Below are 21869 nucleotides of genomic sequence, written 5' to 3'. Positions count from 1 at the left end.
TTCATTGTAATTGTAATTTTGGCAATATATGCTGTATTTATGGCTGCCAAAAATACATTTAAAATGTTTTTTTGGCAGAAGTTACCAAAAATACAAGTCAAAGTTGCATGTTTGTTTCAAGTAGGCCTAATAGAGAAGTACATATTAGCATTGTAGAATGTATGTTCTACTGTAAGTCACAAATAACACAAGTCAAGTCAAACAAAGTCACAAGTAACAAATAAATAATCAAAACTTTTCATCCCATAACAGTCCTAGGGCAACTTTCTCAAAAGTAGCCCTTTGTTTCCCTTGCATAATATATGTGTGTGTGTGTGTGCGTGTGTATGGGATTAGTGGCGTGCATACAGGGGTATGCACAGGGAATCCACTTAGTGGGCAGATAATATAAAATGAAGGAAATCTACAGTACAAGTTATAAAAAACTTAAGGATAGGCTTTGTAACAGTTATAAAAAGCCTACCCTTAAGTTTTTATAGCTTGTACTGAAGATTTTCTTCATTTTATATCATCTGAATATCCTGTGCATACCCTCTATGCATGCCACTGCATGGGATTCTCTTTAGTGGTGAGATTGCAGCTAAGGGCAAACTTATAGTGGAATAAAAATTAACTAATAATGATAATAATAGTAGCAGATAGGCAGGTAGTAGGACATAAATACATATTCAGGTTCATGTTATCAGTTTATTTTTAGTTTGACTACAATAATGACGGAACTGGAACCTTTAGTTCTCTGCATGGAGAATATCAGTGGAGAAGAAGTAGCACTGAAGATTGAACCGCAAGACTCTTTTCAGGACTTTCTGGAGAATGCTAAGTAATTCAAAACTTCTTCCTTTAAGGCTTCATATTCTGCTGTCTGTATTCTATTCTTTGTGAGACATTAGCAGCACTTCATTCCAATCCACTCAGGGATATTGTGTACTCAGACCATTTCTCTGTAACCAACACTTCCTAATATATTACAATATCTAGTTCTCATGTCTCATGTCATGATTTGCTCAATTTTGTTTCAGACTTCTATTAGGCTATGAAATGGACATAAACTCTATAACCGAAAATCAACCAGTTTCTTTAGACAGCAACATATATAATTTTCTATTAGAAGCAGAACAGAATTTTAAAAATTCTACACTCAATCAACAAAACCTTGATGAAATAATGGATGATAATGAGACAGATGATCTAGTTTACATACTAGATGATGGTACTCAGATACGTGCTTCCCAAATTCAGTTCGATAATGATGATCCTCTTGTAGATTTGACAGCTGAAAAAATACCTTTCGTTAAATACAAGGACGAAAGTGATGATGATAACAAAACAGATATAGAGAATACAGATATTACAATAAAAAATATTAATATATTAGGTAGTCCAGTAGAGCGTTGGTCGAGTAAAGATAGCCCTAAGTGCAGTTTCGCTAATAGTCTACCTTTCAATGTAGTATGTAATAACACATCGAACTTTGAGGCGCAATTTTCTAAATACCTTGAATCCAATTCTAAAACGTACACAAATTTGAATAATGCTAATAAAAATAAATCACCTAGAAGTTTAATTAGGGAGAATTATAAAAAATATGACGATATTAATAGCAGGAACGATGGGTTTCTTACAAGGGAAGATATATTAAATATGTTTAAAGATACACCAGTGACTCCTTTACCTTACGATGATAATACTCAATTTGATAAACGCAGACACGTAAGAAAAACAGATCCGTCCAGACTAGTTTATAAAAACTGGAATGCCAAACCTATAATAGATATTGAATTGGGCTTAGAGAAGCAGAATTGTTTCATTTGTTGCAAAATTGTCAAGAATAATGAAAAATTGTATTTGTTTGATAAGGAAGACCAGATGCTACATAGGTGTGAACAAAGAAAGTACAATACACAGCTAAAAATTATATGCGAAAAATGTCTAACAGAAAACTTCAAGCCAAGTAGAATAAAGAGTCCGAATCAGTCATTAGACGATGATGAATATTTAGTTATAAAAAACAATCAACAATTCATATTCCAAAAAACGAGTGATATAAACCTGAAGAGTAGTTATTTTATTAATAACATTAACATGAATAATAACAATACAGACAAAATTGACAAAATAAATAAATTGACGAAGAATAAAGAGAGTGTTGAGTTCGTGAAAGTTGAAATTGGTCCGGATGGAGAGATTGTCACTAAACCGATAGACAATGACGTGAAATCTGATGACGTCATTATAGTTAAAGAGAAAAAGGACAGTTCAAGTGACGTCGATATTATAGAACCGGAAGTAATGGAAGTGGAGGCGGAAATAGATGTGGATAATTTAGAGGATGTGGATGAAGATGTGAAAGAGTTTTTGGGGAAGTACCAGTGTGATATTAAAAATAAGGAGTTCAAGTGCAGGTTAATCATCTACACTTATATTATAAACTAGCTGTTTTCAACGACTGACTTTGTTTGCTTTTTTACCCCATCCATTCCCAAGGGCTTAAACCGCAAGCCTATACAAGAAGATTTTGTCGCGATAGTTTTTTTTGAAGGTTCATAGATAACGAAGTATATTTCTCTAAAAGTAAAGACCGTTTGTCTTCGGATGTTTTTCTGAGCTGAAAATTATCTTAAATAATATCTCCGTCGCCTCTACAGAGGGACGAAAGAAACGAAACTATTGATTCAAGAAAGAATAGACGAACGACCAAAGAAACCAAATTATACTTCCAGCGAGTTTTTACTCCAGGCCCGACTAATAGCTAGCAAACATCCCTATCCCTATCCCTACTTCCCTACTAATATTATAAATGTCAATGTAAGTTTGTTTGTTACGCTTTCACGCGAAAACTACTTTACCGATCCTCATGAAACTTTGTACACATATTCTTGGAAGTGTTAGAAGTAATATAGAATAGTTTTTATCCCGACATTAAGCTCTGTTCCTTTGGGAGAGGGGATGAAAGTTTTTGACGATTTTACACCATAACTCCGAAAAATTATAACCGATTTAAATAATTATTTTTGTACTATAGAGGTTATAACATGTGTTTAATTTTGCCCACACTTTGTGTGGATCTGAATGTGGTAGGAGATAGAGGACAGAACTCCTCAGCGGACAACAGCAAACCCCTCATTTAAGGCTTAGCGATACTGAATACTTTGATTTTTTTAGAACTACAACTAAATTGAATGCCATATCAAAAAACAAAATCAAACGCAGACGAAGTCGCGGGCAACAGCTAGTGTATGATAAATGCTTTAAAATTACGAAAAATTAAAAACTGTTTTACTTACAGGTTTTGTCAGAGAGAATTCAAGAATTTGGATGAAGCTATCGACCACTGTGCGGAACATAAGCACGAGCTTGATGATGGGGTTGTATTCCCATGCCCTCTATGTGATTACGGTAATCAATGGAATAATTACTGTGGCATATCCAACAGTGGTGTGGCTAGGTAGGGCTGTATTATCGCGGTCGTGTGCGAAAGCTATTCCCGTAACCCAGGCGACGTGTTGAACACCGTGGGGTTTAGTTGGTAAGAGTCCGACATAACCATTGCACCTCCCCGGGTGCGTTGGTATCCATGAGGATTCCCCACGTAAAAAAAAAAAAGGTAGGGGGTTTTTGAGTAGCAAGGACGGCACCAGTAATTTTCTCCATTTTATTTGGCAAATTTTTATTTCTTGGTTTTTAGAACAAACCCTAATTTTTTTTACACTTTTTAGTGGGTAGTTTGGCAATCATATCTAATTTATAATAGCCAAGTGACAACTGCTCATAACCTTCTACAAAATAGTGCCTTCCCCGAAGCCGGGGCGTTAATGGTTGAGGAGTTCTGCTGGCACTTCACCATCAGCTTTTTTATTGTGACGAGCATAAATCTACTATATTATTTTATACTATAGTCTTAGCGCAACCAGTGTAATACATACTTTACATACTTATTGTCGTTCCGGGCCCATAATCACCACGCTGGGCAGACGGGTTGGTTATCGCAGGAAATGGTAATAGTAGCACCGAGGAACGTGCTGCCCGCTCTCCGTTATATTCCCTTAACCACGGTACATTTGCACAGGTTACGCAAATTCAAAATGGCTGAAAGGTCACCTGAAAGCTGCTCATGACAACTTGAAGGAAGATCATGAGGTAAAGGATGAAAATATTACCATCAAAGAAGAAGACAGTACCGTTAAAGAAGGAGATGATACTGTTAAAGAAGAAAAGAATGGTAAAATAAATAAATATATACTGCGACAGTACATTCATTGCCATCTATCCCCAAAGTAAGCGTTGCTTGTGTTATGGGTACTAAGATGGCTGATGAATACTTTTATGGAAAATATACATAAATGCTTATAATATACAGATAAACACCCAGACACTAAAAAACATGCATCTATATCGCACAAACATTTTCCAGATGTAGGAATCGAATCCACAGGACTCAGAGAGCAGGGTCATTGCCCACTGCGCCAATCTAACGTTTATGTATAACGCTCATGTTCCGTTCCACCCAGTAATAGTTGAGAACTCTGCACTTAAAATTGTAGACGGGTCGTTACACTTGGGACATGCGATCCAATTAGTAGGACAAATTTCGAGAAAGAATTTAGTCGAACATGTTAACCATTTGACAACCGAGGCAGTTATGTGCAGCATAGACAATTATAGCCCCAGGGAAGAGATAAAAATGTATCTTCTCCCACAGATTTTTCAACACTGCACACAAGTTGAAATAGTATCCAAATACTATATGTGTAATAATAACGGGGGTAAACTTCTCCTATTCCATGTTCCCGTACTTTAGCGGGTTGACACTTTAATTATATTCCTTGTGAGGGGATATAATTTTTGTCTCCTGCCTTTGCTAGCTCTGCTGGTGTACTTTTTATAGTAGGTATACGTCGCTCGCGACTTCGCGTCGTTCGCTTATAAGTCAACCTTAAAAGATAGACATAGTTCGCGGACTTTTTTTGAGAACTTTTAAAGGGGAACCGCTTTGTCGTACATGATCTTATCGAAACTTTAACCATGCGCACGTAACGGAAGCTCCCACAAGGAAAAAACCCCGATTTTGTAACATTCTTCATTGATGCTATGCTTCTATTCGTCTTAGCGTGATCTTATATATATCCTAAAGCCGACCTCGATAAATCGGCTATCCAACACTGAAAGCTTCTTTCCAAACCGAACCAGTAGTTCCTGAGATCATTGCGTTAATAAACAAACAAATTCTTAAACTTTATATATTAGTGTAAGATTTAATGTTTGTCCAGATAAAGAACAAAACAATACTCCAGAATCTTCCCCCGTCGCCAAAAGAACTAGAAGTTCCATCAAGAAGATCGACGTTGATAATATTAACAACGGTGAGTAAATATTAACGGTAAGTTCCAGTAAATTTATAAAGTGGGTAAATTAAACTATAAATTCATGTTTGCCAGATATTAAATTGAGTAGGCTTTTTACAAATACCATATACTTATTTGACATAACCACACTACACAATATTGTTATAGGTATAGATGAACAACAACCTACAGAAAATGGGAACATTGCTATCGTAAGTAATAAAATTTTTTTTTTTGACTTAATAGAACCAACTTTGTTGTACCACTAAAAAGCAAGAATTTTTAAGTCTGTTTCAAGTAGAATGTAGGAAGTTACTACGTATCAATCATATACTTCGTATTCCTTTTTATATAGTAGCAAGGAAAATACCAATAATTTTCTACATTTTACTTTTCACCGACTTAAAAATGTTGTAGAAAACGTTGCATGCCTCATAAGCGAAGCAGATGATGTGATGTGATCGAAACTAAAAATAACTGTATTTTTCTCCTTTGCACTTATCATATATATAATTATCAAGAAAAACATTTGTTTAAACCTATTGATATTTTTAAAAAACAGTTATTTTGATTATAGTAAAAAAAAAAAAATTACAAAAATATTTGAGGACGTCCGGATGTCTGTCCGAATGGATCTGGCACTACCATAAAAAATAACGTATAGAAGTTTTTTTTTTAAAGCTTCATAATCGCAGCGCGCTGTTTGCTATTGAAAATCTCTGTGTAATTCGTTGTCGTTTAATTACTCGTTTAATTACTCTTATGAAAATTGGGTTCGTTCACAATGCTTGCGAGCTATTGTATTGTTTTACATAAAGATTGGCGAGAAATGTTGAAAGTATTTTTTTTACTCCGTTTGTCATTGACTGATAGTAAATGATAATAATAATTTAAAAAAAAAATGCATACGGTGAAAAGTTAAGGTACTTTTATTTAGTGAAAAATGAGATTATGAGGCTTGCACTTTTAGATTTTCCAAACTTTTATTTCTTGCTTTTTAGGTGTATACAGATATTTTACTTGTCAGAGACAGTACATAATGTATCTCTAAAGCCCGATTATTATTTCGGTTTTCATTTACACGTTGTATATTCCATCTCAATTAATAAGTACCCATCTGTAAACATTCATTGAGGCTGACTTTGATGACGACGATTTCAAAACGTGAAATTTGCTATAGAAATTATTTTAACAATGCAGCAGCAAGAACAACCAAAGGTAAAAACTGAAGTCGAACAAGAATGTCAAGACAGCAGCGATGGCGATTCCATATGGATAGTGCAAACAGGCGATGATGACGAGCAGCTGAATAATTTGTTACGGGTAATTTTTATAAGTTATTCTTTAAAAGCGTTAATGAAGAACTTGTTACAGGTAAGTTTAGTTTATACAGGTAAGTTGTGAAAACTGCTACGGGTAAGGGCAATGTATGTTTGGGAATTTATAATTTCTGAATGGTCCTTGTTCTGGTTTAGTGCGTCTCTATTTAACGTTCCGGTATGGATTTAATATTACTGTCATAAGCCAAGAAAATATATATGAAAGGTTAGTCTATTCGAAATAATATCGATGACCGTTGTAATAGTTACACCTCTACCAATATACTCTTACTTGTAGTTTATTTCTCTTGTTATACTATAAGGTGATGCCTAAATTATAATTTTATTAAGTTTATCTAATTTATTTATTTTCCTTAGTTAACAGATGTGAAATCAGATGTCAACGATTTAAAGAGGCACAAATGTTTTTCTTGCAGGTAATGCTTATTTCATATACTTAGTTAAATATAGTTGCTACAAACTGCCGGGATTATACTTCATTAGTCACCACATAGTACGTTTTCTGCTAGGTTGTTTTACATATTCTTATCTTCAAATCTTACTATTACTGTAATAAAATATAGCCTATATTATTACTTCTCGATGAAAAAAGATTTATTATGGTGAAATAATTATTAAAATCGGTTAATAAACCAAATAAATCATGCTTATTTATATTATTAGTCTAGATAATACCGCAGGATGGTTACGTATACGTAGTCTTGCAATCTTTGCTGACAAACGTAATTTTTGAATATTTTTTGTATGCAAAAGTGAAGTTTGACAGCAATATTCGCGAGATGTTCTCCTGTCGCAAACCTGTTGTGAGATATTTAATAACCCTACCGTTTTTCATTTGCTTCGAATGTGTTAGATTTTTACTAGAGTGCCGTTGAGGTATGATAAAATGGCAAATGAACGACTTTCTGCTATTTTTGTAAATTTATGGCTTGTAATAAAATAGATGGATCATTAAATCATATGTGGTAATTCATTTGGTCGTATACTTTATACGATAAAATTAATTACCACAGAGTTAATTTATACAGTTCCCATAATAGATTAACGTACAAAAAAAAACAGTTCTGATCTATTGAGCTTTAGAACAATTGTTCGTTCTTTCCGTTTTAGTCAAATCTTCCCCACGGCAGATAGTCTGAGAACTCATAAATGTCGAAAGCGAGTTGGTAAACGACGATTCAATTTACTAAAGGAGAAGTCTGTGGTATTGGTATCCAGAGAAGAGGATTTTATGAAGGTACGCTTAATTTGATAAGAAATCATTATCTGCCAAAATGTTCGAAATTTCAAGTTATAGTATAGCGAAGGAGGTAGGTATATTGAAATCTTCTTCAAAAAGAAAGATTGTTTTAAATATTGGATTGAAGCAGGCGCTACTTTGCGGAAATCCAGGGATCTTCTCGCGGATTATAGCAAATTAAGCTTAATTTTCATATCAGATTCACACTCCATTAGGTACTTCCAAAAATACGTTATAAGTGTGTGTGTTTAGCAAGACGAGACTGGCTGATTTTAATAAGGATATGCCTATGATATATATAAGGATGTACCTATATATGATGAAATGAAGCGGTGATAGCCCAGTCGGTAGGAGCTCGACTTACCTTTCGGAGGGCCGAGTTCGAATCCCAAGTACGCACCGCTAACTTTTCTAAGCTATGTGCGTTTTAAGTAATTAAAATATTACTTCCGTCAACGGTTAAGAAAAATATCGCGAGGAAACCTGCATGCCTGAGAGTGCTGCATAATGTTCTCAAAGGTGTGAGTCCACCAATCCGCACTGAGCCAGCGTGGTGGACCTCGCCCTTAACCCCTCCTCATTGTTGGAGACCCGTGCCCTGTAGTGGGCCGGTAATGGGTTGATTTGATGATGATGATACCTATTAATTTACATAATAGTGATTGTTATTTTTATAGAGGGCTCAAAAAAAAATTCGTGAAGTAGAAGATGACGAGAATAATGATCTTTTAGTCGTGGTAAATATTTTTATATATTAAATATTAGCGTACCCAGCCCGCTTCTCCGGGCTAGATTTTGCTTTATTTTATTTAAACAATAAACTTACATCATTAAATTTTTAATTTAAGTCTCATAATCTATTAAATCATTTATTTCTCTCCGTATTCATTCTCTTCTATTCTCTTCTCGAGCGGGTGAAGATCATTATCTACACCCATGTCCACCCAGCAATAGAATATCATCATAGTAAATAAAAGCATTTTACAGTTTGACTGTTCAAAAATAGGAGTGCTCCGATCGTCACCAAACTTTACAGGATTACTCGCCAGGTCAATCCGGAAATTCCCTGAAAGTTTCATTGAAATCGGTCCAGCCGTTTCGGAGCCTATACAGAACATACCCACACACTTTCTCTTTTATATATATTTATAAAATATAGATACATAAGAAATACTTCGCCGCAAGTAGAACTAACTCCGACGGAATAATCAGGGCCGCGTTCCCAGACAGTCCCTTGACTGGAACCCACAGGGGAAGTTTAAAAAAGGAAGGCCAAAAGGGAGGGGCAAAGGATTGGCCTTTCCTGGAGTGAGGTTAGGCGCTTGGCCACAGACAGGTCGCCGTGGTGAGGCGATGCGTCTGCCCTTTGCCCCAAGGTGGGACTTAGTGCATGAAGATAAGAGTATTGCCCGCTATCACGAACGTCTGACAAGGATATGCCTGAGCAAATAAGGCCAATCAAAGAATTTGCTTTTTACCAATCAATTTTCACTCGGCAATTCAAATAACCTAACTTGTATATGGTTCTTGCCACAAGTATGCCACCTGTATTTTGTGTTCATTTTTCGTATAGATTTAAAGTTAAAATCTCATCTGTCAAGTGTCAGTTTACGAATCTTCTAAACGTTACGACCCGCCGGATCGGTGTCGTAAGTTTAGACGGCGCCTAACGTCCTTAGATATCACATAAGAGTTCGTGAAACGTTTTTTTTTGTGTAGGAATAACCTTAAGTCACAAGGCATCCGATTAAGGCGATTCCTAGGTTTAACGAAAACAGGCATAAGTGTATTTGTAATGATTTACGGTAGTAAATATAGTAAATCGTTTTTGACTTGGAGAAGTTACCTCAGCATTTTACATAAACATTTCAATTCTTCCCTACCTAAATACTAACATTGTTATGATCGTATGTTTGTAGAGACCCCGTAAAAGAAAAACTCGTGAACTCAGCGATCCTCAAATTGTCACGTGTCACAACTGTAATGAGTCTTTTACATCGAAAGTGAGACTCAAATTTCACATGTAAGTATTCTTACAGGTAAGTCCTGTTAATAGTTCAGGTAAATGTCATGTTACACAAGGTAAGGCTCTTTATTTAATAAGATCAGATTTTTTGATACTTCAAACATCGTATCTTAAGGTAAAAATAGAGGTATTTTTGTGAACGCTTGGTGAACGCTTTAATCTTTTGAGTAGGTGGTCAGGTGTTCAATCCCAAGCAGGAATTGGGAAATTAGGGTCCGAAAAGCAGATTTTATACCGTTTTTTTGGGGGCTACCGCCTTGGCTAGTAACGACAAAGTGTTGTTGTGTAGAATAACCTGAGGTCAAATTATTCATTGTAAAGTCAACATCTCCTTTGGATGTTCCGGTGTCGGAGCCAAACTGGCGTAGAAAGTACATTGCACAAAGATATGTTTGATATCGAGTATAAAGTTTTGAGTAATCATAAATTACACCATACAGATTCTCCAGCATTTCGCATAGTTTAGCAAATTAAGCTTAATTTTCATAGTATATCATGAGATTTCGCAAAGTTTGTGCCTGTTTCTATCTATACTTATAATAAACTGTAACTGGAAGATTTCTGTACATTTAATATATTTTGAAAATTTTGACCGTGGGATGCTTTATAATCGATACTGAGTCCAAAACAGATTTTTCCTATCATGATATTAATCCTTATCCAAATATATAATTTTATAGTTAAAATTGATTATGTACCCGCTAATACCACTTTAAATTATTTAAATTAGACCTATGTTTAGAAGTTACGACGGGTATAGAAATGCTAAAAGCAAGAAATATGCAGAGGGTCGTTCGGCTGCGTATTATATAGTTTGGAAATAAAACTGGACGGCGCACTGGTGGCGCTGCAATTAGGTTCTTAGTTTATTTAAGATATTAAAGCAGATAATAACCGATTTGATGCAGACGAAGTTGCGCGGTTCAGCTAGTCTAATATATTTTATTAATTTATGCGCAGGCAGTTCCACGAACCGACCAACCTTCTGACCTCGGAGGGTCAGTACGTGTGCGCGGAGTGTGAAAACGCCACCTTCGTCTCAGAAACAAAGCTCTTCGACCACGTGCACTTTCAGCATAGCAAGCAGAAACGCTGGCAGTGCCCACTCAAGGACTGCGGGAAGACTTTCTTTTTGCGGTACAATAGGTGATAGGCTTGCGACAGCCGTAAATCTTGCAATCATTGCTGTCAAACATCACTTTTCCATATAATAAACAAACAAAAGTGACAATTAACAGCAGTGATTGCAAGATTTACGCCTGTCGCAAGCCTGTCGCGAGATACGTAATCACCCTGCTGGTACAATAGCAAATCGGATATACAACGTGTAACAGAATTACGAAATAATAATGAAGGATGCATGAGTATATTTTACAAGGAATCAGCCTGTAAAAATAATAAATCAAAAGAAGCCTATTTCTTTTTTCCATACAAACTAATTTAAAAATTCTAAACATTTACTTATGACAACCCTATTGAAGATAAGAGACCGACACGAGCATAGTACCTTCTCTACGCGACGCGTACCTAATAAAGTGAAAGGAGTCGCATGATTTTAATTTTGCATGTGATGTTAGGGCTGTTGCAGTAAAAACTATGACAGTAGTTTAAACTCAATAACCATTTTGTTTTCGGTTTCACAGATAAGTCTCAAAGTCAGTACATAATGTATTATGTACCTCGTCGTATAGTAAAGATAGGTTTAGTTTTGTAAAGTAATTTAAATTCATGTGTAGCTTTATGTTCAACGATCTCTTATGCGACCATCGATCCCATCTTTCAAACCAACTTTGTCTAACTTTAAAACTCATGTAAAACCTCGCGTGGAGAGGATTCCCGAATGATGACCTAATCGGAGTTACCTTAAATTCCATTGCATGACATACCAATGTCCTATAAATAAAGATTTTCTATGGAATTTAACATATCTCTTGCTTTAACGGCGTGAGAAAACATCGTGAGTGAACCTGCCTGCTTGAGAGTTCCTCATACCGTTCTCAAAAGTGTGTGTACGGCCTAAACGCTCTAAATAGTGGTTTGATAGTAATGATGATTGTATTTCTATAATAGAGGCTATTCCCAGCTGTGGGCGTGGACTAAGGATATTAATGATAATGTTCAACAGGGCAACATTGACGAAACACAGTCGCACACACACAGACACAAGACGCTACGTCTGTGTGACTTGCGGTAAAAGGTTCCTCGACAAACAGACTTTGGACGAGCATGGAGTCACACATCTCCAGGTAACTCTCTAACACATGCGAAATATCAAATTTTTACAGGATACTTCGGCGAGTTGGCTCAGGAACTTCTCCAAATTCTACTAAAGGACATTAAGATATCTCTTGTGGAAGTGGAGCTTTTTGTGGCAGAGAGACGTAAAAAAAAGCAAGCACCGCCCGAACCAAGGAGCAGCAAAAAGGACAAAAACTCAGAGAAGCAAAAATTAGGGGCAGCCAAATTGAGGGCCCCGTACGAGGCGACTAAGGGAATATATGTGCTGTGCTACCTATATATATATATACTAGCTGTTGCCCGCGACTTCGTCTGCGTTTGTGTTTGTTTTTCGAAAGACATGTGGCATTCGATTTAGGTGTAATTCTACGCACTTTATGTATTTAGGATAGCGTAGATTTAAATGACGGGTTGGCTGCCGTCCGCTGAGGAGTTGTGTCCTCTATCTCCAACCACATCATCAGATCTAAACGAAATTTGGACGAAATTAAACAGACATTAGAAACTCTAAAGTACAAAAGCAATTATTTAAATCGGTTATCATTTGACGGCGTTATGGTGTAAAATCGTCAAACACCTTCTAACCCTCTCCAAAAAGAACTGAGCTTAATTTCGGGATAAAAAGCATCCTATATTAATTATAATACCTTCAGAAATATGTGTACAAAGTTTCATGATGATCGGTTTAGTAGTTTTTGCGTGAAAGCGTAACAAACAAACTTACATTCACATTTATAATATTAGTAATAATAAAGATGTGCCCCTAACGTAATGATTATGGCTAAACCCCCCCGTTGGGAGAGGCCTGGAGTCCAGCAGTGGATTGTTATAGGCTAACTAGCTGTTGCCCATACTTCGTCCTCGTCCCGTGGGAACCGTTCATTTCCCTGGAATAAAAAGTTGCATATTTTACACTCCGTCCATTCGACTCAACCTATGCCAAAGATGTATTTTATTATTTGCTTAGTTAGGTCGTGAAGGATGTACAAACAAACAAACACATTTCGCATTTATATTATCAGTAAGTATTGATAATTGAAGCGATGGCAGCCCAGTGGTGATAGCTCGACTTCACTTTCGGGGGGCTGAGTTCGAATCCCAGCTTGCAGATCATCTCTGTTCTAAGTAATGTGCGTTTTAAGTAGTTAACATATCACTAGCTTCAAATTCAAATTCAAAATTTCTTTATTCAGGCCTATCACAGGCACTTATGAAGCGTTCATACATATTTGTTTACATAATTGTAAGGGGATGGTGATAACTTCGTTCGCTAACTTAAACCTAAAGCTACGAGGGTTCCAAACGCGCCCTGGTCTAAGAAGAGCCCACAACAAACTTAGCCGGGTAAAATTTTTTTTTTTGTTATCATGGTGATACCAAAAAAATAAATTTCTCTCAGTAAATTTATATTAAGCTATGAAGCTAGAGTAATATCACACCCAAGCTTTTTTATCGTTTAAGTAATCCTTAATATTATAATAGGATTTTTCTGTAAGCTTACGTTTTATATAAACTTTGAACTTGAGAGACATCTCAAAGATTTCATTTGGTAATTTGTTATAAAATAATATTTTTGCCCTTGAATGAATTTGCAATTTTGTGTAGCCTAGTATACTGCACGAGTTTATTTTTACTTCTAATATTTATATTGTTACAGTCCATTTTCTTTTTAAATTTTGTTATATTTTTATAGACATAAATTAAATTTTCATATATGTACTGACTATGCACCGTCATTATTTTCTTCTTCTTTAAATTTATCTTTTAGATCTATCTATATAGATACAGGTGTAGTACTACTTACTACATCTAGAAAAAGGTTCCACACTTACAATGTTGTTAAAACTGTATTATTTTTTTAAATTAACAGTTTTTGGTTTTGATTTTGAAAGATATGTGGAATGCGCAATCGGTAATGTTGATATGATGATGACTATTGATAATGAGAAGTACCTGGAAACTTTAAACCCGCAAACGGAAACTATACTTTTGTTTCTGTGTGTGTAGATCAAACCGTTTCAATGCCACATATGCCTCAAGCAGCTGACGCGCAGGTCTCGTCTGCGCATGCATTTGCGAGCTCATGAGGAAGAGCTTTCGCCCGCACTGGTGCTAGTGTGTGCGATCTGCAGCCGGGCTTTCAGAGATCACGTCGACGCTCAGGTAAACATAAAAGCTTACCTGGGACTGTTAAGAGTAGTTTTTTTTTTAAATGAAATAAAATTTATTGTTAAAATATTAGTCATTTTACAATAGTGTCTGGAATCCTGAAGTAAGTTTTAAAATAAAACCGGTCTTTATTAAAAATAAACTGTGTCTCAGGGTCCCCGCTCTCCTCCGTATACATTTATCTTAACATAGAAAAACAAAGTACCTATAATCTGCTAATAATATTGTGTGTGAGTGTGTGTATGTTAGTGTGTAAGTGTGTGCGCGTGTGTGTGTGTGTGTGTGGAGGTGTGGGTGTGTGTTTGCGTGTGCGTGCATTAGAGTATGTGTGGTTGTGTGGTTGCGTGTATGTATAGAGTTTCTAGAGACATACTTGACGTTTCAAAAATGCTTATATTATGCCTACTTGAAATATAGGTATGTGTATAATGCCGTCTTGCAATTGTCAGTTGAAATAGCTGCATATCGTATAATTTTAGGATTTTATTAATTTTGTTATATAGGTAAATTGATGGTCTTTTAAATTGTCTACTGGCAAATTTAGTATTACAAGGAAAAGGTCTTATAACAGTGTGGTTACTTCTCCTATTTCGATGCGATTTTTCATATTTAGTCGACCTATGGACTCTAACAATTGCATGAAGGATAAATAGTTGTCTAATTGTCAATATTTTTGCCGCAGTGTATAAATCATGCGTGTTTGTGCAACAGCCTGGTTTAATTAACTACCTGTTTTGCATTGTTTTTTCCTCAGGAGCATGCCGCAAAATCCACGGAATGCATTGATGAATTTACAAGCGATCTCAAAGAAGAGCCGGAGCCCACCGAACAACTGTCTCCCACCAGTGGGATTGTAAGACACACTTTGCCCGTTGCCGGTGAGTTCAATGTCTCTCAAATTTTGACCTGTTGGTCGCTCTAGATCCAATGTAGAAGATCCTGGGTTCAAATCCCGGGTCGGTCTTGAGGTATCGGGTTCTTAAGACTGTTAAAAGGGTCTTAGGACCAGTTTGTAGTTAGGAAATTTGCATGCGTACCACATGTCTCGAAGAGCAGGTTATGTTGTCGGTCCAGTTCATTCGTCGAGCCCACCAATCCGCATTATTATAGCTTTGTGGGTCTATGCTCTATGCTCTCTCTTTCATAACAGAACATACTTGTCTGAATATAACCTGTTTTATACGGTTAGTTTTGCAATGACTGTTTTGACTGGTTGTCACTGCGTAATTTTATGGCAACTTGATGGGAATAGTTTTTAAACAAAAGATTTTCATAAACTTAAAACTGTAATACATTATTGGCATCGGTTTTTTCAACTAGCCTCGTAGGATTGTTTAAGTGTTTGTTGTTGTCAGCTTATTTCTAATTGATCTTTGTCTAAATCTTCCTATCTTTTAATGGCTTAATAATGTATAATAAGTGTTATTTATGTAGATAAAACGATAAAATCAACGTTCGATACTCACAAAAGATTTTATCAGCATCACTTTTCAAGTCACTTAAAACATCCTAAAATAGCATCTACATATACCTAATTATCATTAAAATAGTATCTATACGTCGCAGGATATATGGGAAATATTGATTTTTGTCAAAATCCGGGATAGAACTGGAGTGATCGTCACCGAAAGCATTCCATGAGCGATATATGAATCCTACTTATAATATTAAGGATTACATGCATGATAAAAAAAACTTGGGTATGAATTGCTCTTACTTCATAGCTCAACAAACGGAAACATAGAGATGGTGATAACAAAAAAAAGCCCCGGCTAAGTTTGTTGTGGGCTCTTCTTAGACCAGGGCGCGCTTGGAACCCTCCTAGCTTTAGTTTTAAGTTAACGAATGCAGTTATCACCATCACTAACATTAGTGTAACCTGTTAAATGTATGAACGCTTCATATGTGCCTGTAATAAGGTCTAAATGTATAAAACGTTTTTGAATTTGAATTTGAATAAATTGTATAAATATATTTTTATAGATTTAGTGTTCACTTCTATCGGCAGAACCTGACAGACTGCCCAGCAAGTTTTTTTTTTAATAGACCAGCCTTGACTTTTGTACAGGCTCTTTTTACTACATATTATCCGCTCCTTTGCAATCATCGCAGGTTTTTCGCAAAGCCACGATTTGTCTAACAATCCTGCGACATATGAACATACCTACTAATCGATAAAATTGCGTTAAAATTACGTATCAATACAGTATACCTATAATAAAATTAGAGTGTCTGTTTTATTGAAATAACCGTTTTTTACTACATGTTCATGAATATATATACGGTACAATAATTTTTATTTACAATTTTTTGTCTGTATGTCTGTTTGTTTGTTCCGGCTTATCTCTGAAATGGCTGGACCGATTTTGACGCGACTTTTATTGGCAGGTAGCTGATGTAATAAGGTAACTCCTTAACTCCGCTTGCGGAGGGTGGACGTTTTTTTTTATAAATTTTTAATAGTGTTTTGCACGACTCATGATGCGAAGCATCAGAGAGTGCTTTACGATCGAAAAATTTTTTTCGCCTCATTTCGGCGGCTATTTTTATTATTATAGCCTTGTTAGTTCACGGAATCAATATATTTTGCATACTATTGTCGAGATAATTTAATGGAGATTAATTCCATACTATTAAAAAATTGATTTACTGCAATAGAATTGGAAAAAAACACCAAAATAGGTCAAAAAATTTTCCTGTCACACTCTAAATTGTGAAAAAATCCATTATTTGAGTTAAATTTTTTTTTTTTTAATTCTAATCGACGATTGTAGGTCACTGAATGCGAGTGATTAATTAATTCAGTGTAGTTTAATTGCAATTAATAAAAAACGAAAACTGCAAGACTGTATATCTATATATATCCATGTAAAATTAACATGGATGGTGATATATCTATATCTATAGATATTATGTACATTTTATTCCACCAGGGGCGCCTGTGCATCACTTTCCTAGTACAGATGTTTTAAATTTTTTTTTTTTTTTTTCTTTTATATTTTGCACGAAACATGTGTTTTTTTTTCGTTATTTATTGACAAATAATTGGATAGCTATTTTATTAATGAGTCGTGCACTTTTGGATTTTCCAAATTTTTTTTATTTTATTCTTTTAAGCATTTTTAAAAATTTATAAAAAATTATAAAGAATAAATGATAGAAAATAAATAATAATAAAGTTATTTCGAGCATCTTGTAGGCTCAATTTATCGTCATCAGCTCATCTCATACATTTGATACTAAACAGTTTATAATATCACACAGAATCCCATCGCAACGAAACGTGTATACCGAAAGAAGTTAATAACGACAAGAGCGAAAAACTATTGTCACCTTTAAACGACGCCGCCAGAAATATAATACGCGTGGTAGATATCGAGAAGGCTTTCCGATGTGAATATTGTGAAGAGTTAGTTTTTCATTTTGTTTACTTATTACATTATAAATGACCAAATTGCCCCTTCCAGGAATCGAACTCGGGACCTCCTACTTAAATTCACAGCGCTCACCGTTGCGCCGAGTAAGTTTTTCCAGTTCTTTAGTAAACCAAACCCTTTAGAAAGTTTAGCCAGCTTAAATATACTAGGTCGTGAGGATATAGATATGAGGATGATACCATGCTTTTTTAGCATAAGTAAAGTTTATGAAATAAAATACCAATACAGTTATGGATACACAAAAGAAAACTGAAGTCAAGAATTCCAGATAGAATAATATAAATACGTTTTGTCTGTCTTTCAGTGTATATTACTTGGAGGAGGCTTTAAACAGTCATAGAACATTACACAAAGGTGTCAAAAATCCTTTTACCTGTCACATTTGCAAAGTTAACTTTGCTACATACTCTAGGTAAGTTTGTTATTCGACAGGTAAGTATGTTTAACTAGTTATATTTAACGTATCGAAATAAATTGTGGTTTTCAAATACCTATCTTAATGAGAGACGTACTTTTAAAGCCTATTATATATTATAAAAAGGGATTTTAAGTTTAAGTTTATGAGTTACAAAAACTAATTTATCAGTTGATCTTTAATATAACCAGGCGAATAACATACAATTAAATTTAAATGATGTTATTTTGTTTTTTCAACCCTTTGTTCATTTAATTTGTATACATAAATACTGAAAATAGTATATAGTAGTACAGTATAGTATAATAATAGTAGTACTAAAACGTATTACATTTATGTATGTTTAAAATAATAATTACATATATTGTTGGTTACTTCCTTGGTTTACGAGAGGGTAATTAATTAGATTAAACAATATGGTAATATCTACCTTTCAAAAAATAGATCGAATCTGCAATGTTTCCTACTAGATGGCGCTGTGACCGCTATAAGACTGATGTAAAAGGCATATACTAATTTCGGCATCGACGGTGGGAGTGCCGTAGCTTAATGGATTCGCTCAGGCCGCGATTGCCAGAGTCGCAGGTTCAACGTTTCGAAGCGTTTTCACTGAAAACACACTTAACAGATTTAATGCACAGGTGCACAACACACAAAACGACACACGGTTTTTACAAGCGGAGTACCATAGAGGGACGTACGGAGGGACGCACTGGCCCAGCGAGTGCTGGCATTCTTGGTTATGGAGGTTTCCCTGTAGTGAAACACTTTCTGTGTGAGGTAAGTTAATAGTAGTACATTAATTAAGAGTTGAGGTAAACAAAGCTATTCCTATAACCACTTATAGATTTGTGGATATCTGTTAATCGCCCATTATCGGCTGGACGAATTTACATTAAGTCTGACACACATGAACGCCGTTCTGGGTCAAACATAAGAAAACTTTTATGCTGAAAAAAAGTTGCCTCTATTGTGTGCACTGATCTTGTTCAATATGTATTAAGAAAGATATATTGGTAATATAATGGACTATGACATATTAAGTTAGAAAATCCAAAGTTTGATTCCTACTTAAAATGAAGTGGAAAATTATATTGATGAATATTTTTATTTTTAGGACTGTGGTCGATCTTACCTACATTGGACTTATTTCCAAGTTCATCGCCGTATGAAACATGCTAATGAAAATTATATTTTCAAATGCAATCAGTGTGAACTAACTTTTCCAAACAGGTACAATATTTATTTCTACTGTTCTTTAAAGTATAATTAACCGTATTTGGATACCATTAAGACCAATGAGACGCTGGGCGGACGTACTCGTGCAGGTCAATGGCCCACTAATGTTGAGGAAGGCAAAGGAAAGGAAGACATGGAGAGAGCTGGGGGAGGCCTACGCCAAAGAGGCGACTACTACCGTAAACGTACCTAACGGAAAAACTTAAATAACAGATACCTAACTACAACTATATACATATTATTTCTAAGTAGTTTAAATTTGTTAGTTTAAATGCTATAAGTTAGTGCATTCTTTTAAGGATTGTATTTGTGTTTAATGTTTAGAAATAAGCTGTGAATTAAAATAAAGGAATAAATAAATTTATAAATAATATTATATAATGACAATATGTAATACTAACATTGATATTAATTTTAACAAAAAATTATAAATATGGTATTAGAATAAATGGCTTTTTTATTTTATTTATTTAAACCGTATTTGGACTCTGATTTAAACATTTTTTTTTTTTTTAATTGCGATAGTAGAATGCTCGATTATCCAACCAGTATCAGAGTAACCAGAGAGCTTTACTAATGATTTCAATAGTAACTACCTAGGTATATGAGGTTCTATAAAATAAGTTAATGTTTTAGTTGGAGCGCATCTTATCACAGAAAAAAAATACACAGTAAAAATGGGCAGGACGAAAACGGCGGTTTTACAAAGATCATTCGAGAAAATAACAGGTAAGTTTAAATAACAAATCAAATATACTAGCGAATTTACAGGTAAGTTCCAACAACAGGCATGGTGACTAATTTAAAAAAAACTGCACTATTATGTTCGGAAGTATCTACAATATCCAAAAACTTATCTTATCTTTGCAGAAATTAAAAGTTTTGTTTATATAAGTTGCAAATTATATTTAAAAATATAAAAATTATTTCTTGCGAAAATGCTCGCCAGTTGTCATGGCCGTACTCGGAGGTAATAGGCAAATTTGAGCTTAAGGCCTTGTACCCAGAGGCGTGCATAGAGGGTATGCACAGGGTATAAAATGAAGAAAACCTCCAGTACGAGTTATAAGAAACTTGAGGATGGGCATTGTAAGAGTTATAAAAAGCCCATTCTTAAGTATTTATAACTCGTACTGGAGATTTTCTTTATTTTATATCATCTGCATACCCTGTGCATACCCTCTATGCAAAGTACTGCTTGCTCCATAGCCAAAGATTAGTTTAGTAGATTCGCTAACAGTGTCTTCACATTCCCTAAACAGAGGAACTGCGAAGTAGGTACCCCAGGGTAGTATATGGAACGTGGAAATGAAAACCGAAATAAGGCTCTAAAAGGCTTTAGATATAGAAATATTACTAGTGCTGTACAATTTGTAAACCGATTAACCGTTTAACCGGTTAACTAGTTAATTAATTTAACTGGTTGGTTTTAGTTAATTAGTTGGCTGCTGAACTAATTAACCTGGTTAAATTTTATGGCCGGTTTAAACGGCCAAATTGTACAGCACTAAATATTACCCACCTTGCACCAATCAATTTAACTCTATTTCATTTAAAACACCTGAGTGTCCAGTGCTGCTGTAACTTTCAACCTTTATTACCAAAGGAACTAGTTATTGACGATCTAATAGTTGTAAAGTTCTTACTTATTCCTACTAAAACACTTACAAGGTCAACAGTAAATAAATCGCTATTCGCGAGAGAGAGATCAGACATACCGTCTAGCAGTGCAGTGGGTTTTTGATAAAGTACATTTGTTACAGAATTCCATGTCGTGATTGCGACGAAGTTTTGCCAGACAAAATTGCTCTCTATAAGCACAGACAGAAGGAGCATTGCGATGAAAGTCTGATGGATAAAGGTCGGTACCATAAACCACACACGGCAGAAGTGTAACTCCCGAAAAGTAGCCTACGAGAGGTTGAGATGGATGTAGAGTATCAGAACTATTAAAATGTAAGGTTAATTTAATTTATGTCCATAAAAATATAAAAAAATTTAAAAAGAAAATGGACTATAACAATATAAATATTAGAAGCAAAAATAAACTCGTTGTGCATTTTACTAGCCTACATTATTTATAATTATTCCAATTTGAAATATTCCCTAATACTGTCTAAATTCTAGTTTCGACGCGAAAAAATGCAAAGTAGTTTAAAAGTTGTCACAGATCGACATATTATGTGTTATTTATAATTTATTTGTATTTAATTCCTCATCATCATCATCGTCACATCAACCGATAGACGTCCACTGCTGGACATAGGTCTTTTGTAGGGAGTTCCAAGTTCCACGGTTCTGAGCCGCTTGGATCCAGCGGCTACCTGCGACGCGCTTAATGTCGTCTGTCCACCTCGTTGGGGGCCGACCAACGCTTCGCTTACCAGTTCGGGGCTGCCATTCCAGCACCTTGGGACCCCAAC

General features: G+C 35.2%; 1 protein-coding gene across 3 annotated transcripts in view; it reads left to right on the top strand.

Moving 5' to 3' along the window:
- The window catches only part of LOC120625273 (zinc finger protein 91-like), a 28952-nt gene that overhangs the window by 748 nt on the left and 6335 nt on the right, over positions 1 to 21869 (top strand). Inside the window, exons 2-22 of one of the 3 annotated variants that reach the window (XM_039892288.1) lie at positions 698 to 820; positions 1020 to 2402; positions 3287 to 3396; positions 4067 to 4219; positions 5268 to 5360; positions 5511 to 5554; positions 6543 to 6665; positions 7040 to 7098; positions 7793 to 7919; positions 8600 to 8659; positions 9842 to 9945; positions 10909 to 11085; positions 12074 to 12194; positions 14194 to 14349; positions 15110 to 15233; positions 17620 to 17764; positions 18097 to 18204; positions 18849 to 18987; positions 19325 to 19440; positions 20083 to 20175; positions 21210 to 21307. In XM_039892288.1, the coding sequence (XP_039748222.1) occupies positions 711 to 820; positions 1020 to 2402; positions 3287 to 3396; positions 4067 to 4219; positions 5268 to 5360; positions 5511 to 5554; positions 6543 to 6665; positions 7040 to 7098; positions 7793 to 7919; positions 8600 to 8659; positions 9842 to 9945; positions 10909 to 11085; positions 12074 to 12194; positions 14194 to 14349; positions 15110 to 15233; positions 17620 to 17764; positions 18097 to 18204; positions 18849 to 18987; positions 19325 to 19440; positions 20083 to 20175; positions 21210 to 21307 (3643 nt within the window). In that variant the 5' untranslated portion in view covers positions 698 to 710. The remainder of the gene's footprint in view (positions 1 to 697; positions 821 to 1019; positions 2403 to 3286; positions 3397 to 4066; positions 4220 to 5267; positions 5361 to 5510; positions 5555 to 6542; positions 6666 to 7039; positions 7099 to 7792; positions 7920 to 8599; positions 8660 to 9841; positions 9946 to 10908; positions 11086 to 12073; positions 12195 to 14193; positions 14350 to 15109; positions 15234 to 17619; positions 17765 to 18096; positions 18205 to 18848; positions 18988 to 19324; positions 19441 to 20082; positions 20176 to 21209; positions 21308 to 21869) is intronic. The other 2 variants (XM_039892290.1, XM_039892289.1) reach the window with 2 other exon arrangements.

This window comes from Pararge aegeria, chromosome 7, assembly GCF_905163445.1.
Source record: "Pararge aegeria chromosome 7, ilParAegt1.1, whole genome shotgun sequence".
Lineage (NCBI taxonomy): Eukaryota > Metazoa > Arthropoda > Insecta > Lepidoptera > Nymphalidae > Pararge > Pararge aegeria.
Note: the sequence above shows the minus strand (reverse complement) of the source record. Positions and strands in the feature narration are given on the sequence as shown.